Source organism: Pimephales promelas, chromosome 23, assembly GCF_988280905.1.
Source record: "Pimephales promelas chromosome 23, fPimPro1.hap1.1, whole genome shotgun sequence".
NCBI classification, from domain to species: domain Eukaryota; kingdom Metazoa; phylum Chordata; class Actinopteri; order Cypriniformes; family Leuciscidae; genus Pimephales; species Pimephales promelas.
This window is the reverse complement of record NC_142791.1, coordinates 23,640,479-23,647,396: the sequence shown is the minus strand read 5'-3', so window position 1 is coordinate 23,647,396 and position 6,918 is coordinate 23,640,479. Positions and strand designations below refer to the sequence as shown.

Below are 6,918 nucleotides of genomic sequence, written 5' to 3'. Positions count from 1 at the left end.
GAAAAATGAACAAGAAACCTAGAAAAAGTGCCAGCTTGGCTTGATGCTTCTTGTTTAAACTTAAATACTAAAAAGACAAAGTCTATGTGTTTTTCAATAAATAAATAGCTAGCAGAATCCTTAAACATTAGAATTAAAGATGAGGTTTTTTTGGACATGTATCAGAGGAAAAATAGCTTGGCATGATTTTAGATTAAAGTCATGTGAAAAAGATACGTAAAACGATTAAGACAAATCCGCTTCAAAATAATAAGAAACTGTTTAACATACGATCATGCTCTTTTGTTTTTAAACTCGATGATATCACACATATCCTGGATTTTAGATAGAAAGTATAAGTACCATTATTGTCAGATCTTAAGTAAATATAAGATTTTAAGCTTTGCTCATTTTGTCTTTCTATGCAAAGTTTGTGTTTAAATGTCTAAATAGTTGTGCACCTCAGGCCTTATGTAGGCCTACATGTTTTGAGTGATTGCATGAGTGCAGCACAACTCTAATTTCACTAAACTCTCAGTGAAAGGTGTAAAATTATGGAATTCATTACCTGATCATTTCAAATCTGCTGCAGGTTTTAATATCTTTTTAAAAAGCCACTAAGTCTCTGTTAATTCAGGAACTAACTTGAGCTCGTTTAGTTTTCTTTTATTCCCCATTTTGTTCTTTTTTCTTTCCATTTTTGTCTTTTGTCTGGATTTGTTTGCTGTTGTAGGCTAACTGTAATTTATAAAAACCCTTCAAGGGAAACGTGTTGCAAATTAGCTTACAAGCACAATGAGAAACGCTTTGGATATCTGTTGTCACAGTTTTATCTATGTGTATTGTATCTGTCCCTATATAAATAAAACAGAGGAAAAAATCCCTGCTTCATGCGCGCAACTCATTGACCTCGGGAATTAAACCACGACGTCACGGTTGACGTCATCGCGCACATGAAGGCGGAACTTCAGCAGCGGTTCTGCAGTCAGCCTTTACGTCATTTCGTAAATAGCTCATAATCCAAGTGTGTGAAAACGGCTGATCTTGGGTCAGATCTTAAAAGGGGATAGGATACGCAGAAAAATGCGTGCATATTTAGGATATAGGCTGGGTGCTGCACTTTATAAAATTGCTACGTCGATCAAGACAGATTATCTAGCCTATACGTTTTTATATAGGCCAGGAGAGATAAGATAGCCTATAATTTAATCAGTTTTATTAATATTAGGATATATAGATACTAGCCTATATATGAATATTAATACAGATGAAATATGAGTGATGCCTCTGGGTCACATCCATATATATATATATATATATATATATATATTGTAGTCAATAATACAATATAACATCTTGTTATATGTTTTATTCTATTTTATATTGATTTTATATATTTTTTTAAGCACGTCATATTTACATGCATTTTCTGTGATTACTGCACTATGCACTGGCAAAACAAAGCAGTCGAATACATGATAAAATATGACGATTTAAAAAAAAAAAGATATATTTCTCAGTTATCCTTTAAAGCTTCAGCTGAGCTCCAGAAGGACAGGAAATGCCTCCACACGAGGAGGAAATGTCTCTGACCAATGGAGCGCGCGCGCACCTCCCTCGTCCTGCGAATGACAAGCGCGCGGACCTATGAGTGACCCCGCGGGCGCGCGCCGCATGTTATTGGCAGATGTGAGGCCAATGCTGTGGTGCGTGCGTGCTGGAATAGCGCAGAGAGAGAGAGAGAGAGAGAGAGAGAGAGAGGGGAGCGTTTCTCTGAGAGAGAAGTTGGCTGGAGGAGGTGCTGAAGATGGCGGATGGAGACAGTGGGAGCGAGCGCGGTGGCAGTAGCGGCGGCCCTCAGCACTTCCAGCGGGAGCAGGAGACCCAGGAGCTGGCGTCCAAGCGCCTGGACATCCAAAACAAGCGCTTCTACCTGGACGTCAAGCAGAACGCGAAGGGACGCTTCATCAAAATAGCGGAGGTGGGCGCTGGTGGCTCCAAGAGCCGCCTGACTCTCTCCATGTCCGTGGCGGCCGAGTTCCGCGACTACCTCGGGGATTTCATCGAGCACTACGCCCAGCTGGGGCCAAGCAGCCCGGAGCAGATCGCGCAATCGTCCGGCGGTGAGGACGGCGGCCCGCGGCGTGCGCTCAAGAGCGAGTTCTTGGTGCGCGAGAACCGTAAATACTACCTCGACTTGAAGGAGAACCAGCGCGGGAGGTTCCTGCGCATCCGCCAGACCGTCAACCGAGGTCCAGGCTTCGGCGTCGGCGGAGGAGGCGGTCCCGGAGGCAGCGTGCAGACCGGCCAGACCATCGCGCTCCCGGCGCAAGGCTTAATCGAGTTCCGAGACGCCCTGGCCAAGCTCATCGATGACTACGGCGGGGAGGACGAGGAGCTGAGCGGGGGGCACGGGGCCGCGGGGGGTTACGGCGAGCTTCCCGAGGGAACCTCCATCATGGTGGACTCCAAGAGGTTCTTTTTCGACGTGGGTTCCAACAAGTACGGCGTGTTCCTGCGGGTCAGCGAGGTCAAGCCCAGTTACAGGAACTCCATCACCATCCCCTTCAAGGCCTGGGGGAAGTTCGGAGGAGCTTTCTGCCGCTACGCCGAGGAGATGAAGGAGATCCAGGAGAGACACCGGGATAAGATGTACGAGAGGAGAGAGGAGTCCGAGGGCGAGGACGTGGACGACGACTGACCGCAGACCTCGCCAGGAGATTGACCACACGTGTGAAACAAGAAGTGCATGAACTGAACTCAAATAGCCTACTAAAATATTCATGGGACAGAAAACTAGATCTGTGAAGTTTCTATGTGGTGAGGGTTTCGGGAGGGGGGGGGGGGGTTGTCTGTATTGAAGCCATGGGGCGAAGGATGTCTCGTTGGGTATGACTTATTCCCGATGCTGCCCTGTCCCGTTAAACCAGCAAGTTTAATTGTCTTAGCTAACAATTAAACCTTTGTTACATCAACAACGCCAAGGCTGCTGAATTTCAGAAGCGGCCTTAATACGACAATACCAGGCTGTAAGGGTTCAACATGTTTCTAGAGGGGAGAAATTTACTATATATATATATATATATATATATATATATATATATATATATATATATATATGTATATGTATATATATATAGTGTCACTGGTATTCATGGTGTGTTTCCTACCCAGGCAGCATGGGACGTTAACAACTGTCCTCAAAACGTTACATCAGAAGTTCTCAGATTATTTAATTTCTTTCTTTTATTGACCGATGTTCCCAAAATTATTGTGCATCAACATGACTTTTATGGTTTGGCCAGTTTGAATGATGAAAAGTTTTAAATTCAGATTTGGAGGGGAATGTTTTGACCCCTGATTTTGTGTTGACACGTCTCAGCTGTAAACCAGTGACTTCCTTGAGGCGTTAGTAATGAAAATTGTTGCACGTTCAACCGGTGTTATCAAATAACACAATATTTTGGTTTTGGGGTCAACGTAGTATACAAAGAGTTTCGTGGTTTTCGAACTTGGGTCCAAGTCCCCTCTGAATATTTAAGGGGCAGATCGCTTAAAGGACAGAGCGACATGGACGAGTGTATTTTCACCCCCGTCCCCTTTTCGTTGTCATATTTTTTTTTTTAATTATGTAAGATTGTTCTTTATGAGAATAAGTAAACAAACCAGCATATTTTTGAATACATAGTAAAAAAAATTATATATAAACTACCGAAGCTCAAGAAACTAATTTTGTAAAAAAGACAAACAAGCTGGGATTGAAATATTGGATTTGTTTTGTAGAAGAGTATAGCATCATATATGAGATTATCCTTGCGAAACATCACCCCACCCACCCAAACTCCTCCCACAACCCCTTTGAGTTTACAGCACGCATACGTTTTCTTTCTACATGATTAATATCAAACGTCTATCCGGTGGCAACGTGCGTCCATTTCTGTGCATGCCCGTCCTGCATTTGCCTTTTTATTTAATTTATTGCTTTCTCTTGCGTAGTAACTGCAGCTATATTAATGCAATATTTTTGTTTAGCCTTTCACCAAAAATATTATAAGAATAACCATGTAGACCAGTGGGTTATGATCGAGAAAGATAGTTAATGTCGAGAATATTTCATCCGTGCACTTTAGCAAAAACATAAACTGCGATATGCTCATATATCCACGGCGAAGAAAAAAAATTAAGAGAAAAAACAAAATCCCTTCCTGGGTGCAACAGTGTTTTGTGCTGGTGTGTAAAGCCTCCTTTAGCCTTCCATGCTGTTTTGTGTTAAATGGCAGCTGTTGAAGTCATGTGTATACTGCTGTGATCCTTTCAAGACGAATTGCAATGGATAGTTTGTTATGAAATATTCTCCCACACTTGTGTCTATCGGCTGCGTGATTGCTAACGGGATGGTCTTCTGTACTCTCGCGACTGCAGCAGCTGTTTCTCCTCAACGGCGAGCTGACTAGGCAGCAGGACGGCTATTTTAATGCGAGGAGCATTCCGTGGATTCGCTCTGAAGTGCGCCGACGCACAAGGGCCCGATTGTTGAGCCGCTGCACGTTATTACATCAGCAGACTGCATTTGGTGCATGTGATGGGGAGCTGCCGCGGCCGTATAGTAGAGGGAGCGATGTCGTAACATTCAGCGTAGTGTTTTCTAGGACTAACCTTCTGAAACAGGCCCCGATTTGGCAGCCGAGCCCGGACGGCAATAGAAAGCGTGACACAGCAGCTGTTGGCAGGACATTCTTGCGTTCCCCTCCCCTCAGCTGCTGTTCGGCTTGAGCATTTGCAGACGGGAGGCACCACTCAGGACTCGTTTGTCGGAAGGAGATCCGCCGTGCGTCTAAATCAGCACCATTTGTAGATCACGTGTGCATTCATTTTGATTGTATGACCCATCTGTACTATTAGCGCAGTGAATGTGTCATGTCGAAGAACCAAGATGGTAGACTAATGTTGTTTAAAAAATGCAAATGACCAACAAAAAGCCATTTTTTTCCCCCTTTACTTTAAGATAAATCCCTGCTGGCTGCTAAATGTCAAAGTGGAGTTTGTAGTACGCATCGCAGCACTTTTATTTACTTCATTGACGTGTCCATTTAAAGGGATAGTTCACTTTGAAATACATTTTTGGTGTGTTTTAGCTTACCTCAAGGCCATCCAAGATGTAGGTGTCTTTGTTTCCGCAGTAGTTTCAATTTTGATATTTTTTAGGTCAAACCGTTCTTGTCTGTCAGTCATATAATGGAGGTCTATGGTCACCACCTCAAAGAGCATGTACAGAGAAGTCCAAATTAAACATGATTTAATGACTCGAAAACGTAAGTACACAATGATGGCCTAAGACACGAAACGAGCAGTATTTATATCGTTTTTTATTGCCACAAAGCCCCCGCACCCTCAGATCACTTAGACGTGGCTGTGGTTACAAGAGGTAAAAACGTTTGTTTTCTCACGCAAACTGCTCGTTTCGTGTCTTAGGCCATCAATGTGTACTAACATTTACCAATCATTAAATCATGTTTAATTTGGACTTCTCTGTGCATGCTCTTTGAGGTGGTGACCATAGACCTCCATTATATGACTGACAGACAAGAACGGTTTGACCTAAATTGAAAATACTGCGAAAACAAAGACACCTACGTCTTGGATGCCCTTGAGGTAAGCTAAAACATACCAAAAATTTAATTTCAAAGTGAACTATCCCTTTAAGATCTGGAATCGGGCACAAATCTCTTGCAGAACACCAGAAATGGACTTTCTTTCGACTGAACTTGGCTGTGTTTATTGCAAATGTGTACTGGGAATACGTACTGTAAAGAATTGTTTTGTTTCCACCTTAATGTCACTTAAAAAAAAAAACAAGGGGGACGGGAAGCAATACTCATCCATAGGGATGAGATTATGAGTTCATTTCCTGTCAGGCTCTTAGCCGACTCACAATTGGCTGATTTGTCTTCCTGTTTCCTGAGGTTGGGATTTGTGCAAAGTTCTGTGGGGCGTCCGCATACTTTTCAAACGAACAACAATACCTCTGTTCCACTGTACGAAAGATCGGAAAACTTCTGAAAGAATGTTCTGTTATTTCAGGCGACTCACCCGAGCTCTTAACAGCATCCATGTGTTGTGTTTTCCTTGGACACCGTACGCACAAAAGCAGCAACTAGTACAACAATCTTTATTGAATGGTAGCTATTTTTCCAATATATCTTGTGTTTTCAGCAGAGATTTTAACGTCGGAATGCCCTTTAAACTCAGGTTCTCGGCGTTCTCGGTATATATATTTTCTATCTGTTACTTGATGCTGAAGTTCCAGAGTGAGTTCACAGCTACTGCAGGACACTGTCAAGAGCTCAGGTCTCAGATACTCAAAGTATCTTCACCCATCCCATCAAGCCCCGTCCCACGCCAGACTGCCTCTCAAGAACCGGCAGCCTTCCCTTTTTCCCATGGCTGAACTTTTTTTTTTTTTCTCTGAGATTTACAAGTCTATATTTAGAAAATGCTATGTATGTTTGTAACAGAATAAAGGAAATTATAAATGATGGAAAGCATAATACTGGCCTGGTGTTGTGTTTATGTAGATTGGTTGCTTTAAATATTTTGAATTAAATTTTATTTTAATATTTTCAGTTTGTATTAGTTTTAGTACATTTGTTTTGATTTTATTTTTAGTTCAACTTACTTTAGTTTATTGCCACGGTAACATACCAAAATTTTGTTTAAAGTGTTACTATTTATATTTTATTTCAATTAAAAAAATGTTTTGTAGTTTTAGTTCAACATAAAAAACTGTACCTATTTACTTCTATAAAAATGATAAAAACATTTGTCTAATAATAATAATAATAATAAACATTTGTCTAATAATAATAATAATAATAATCTTTAATCAAAATGTAACGACTTTAGTTTCAGAGTCCCACCTCTGAAATGACTGTTATTATT

At 41.6% G+C, this 6,918-nt stretch overlaps 1 protein-coding gene across 1 annotated transcript; it reads left to right on the top strand.

Moving 5' to 3' along the window:
• Positions 1-1,710: 1,710 nt before the first annotated feature.
• On the top strand, positions 1,711-6,527 carry purbb (purine-rich element binding protein Bb). The gene has a single exon (XM_039677221.2). The coding sequence runs from the start codon at positions 1,787-1,789 to the stop codon at positions 2,678-2,680; it is 894 nt and encodes a 297-aa protein (XP_039533155.1). The 5' UTR covers positions 1,711-1,786; the 3' UTR covers positions 2,681-6,527.
• Positions 6,528-6,918: the final 391 nt, after the last annotated feature.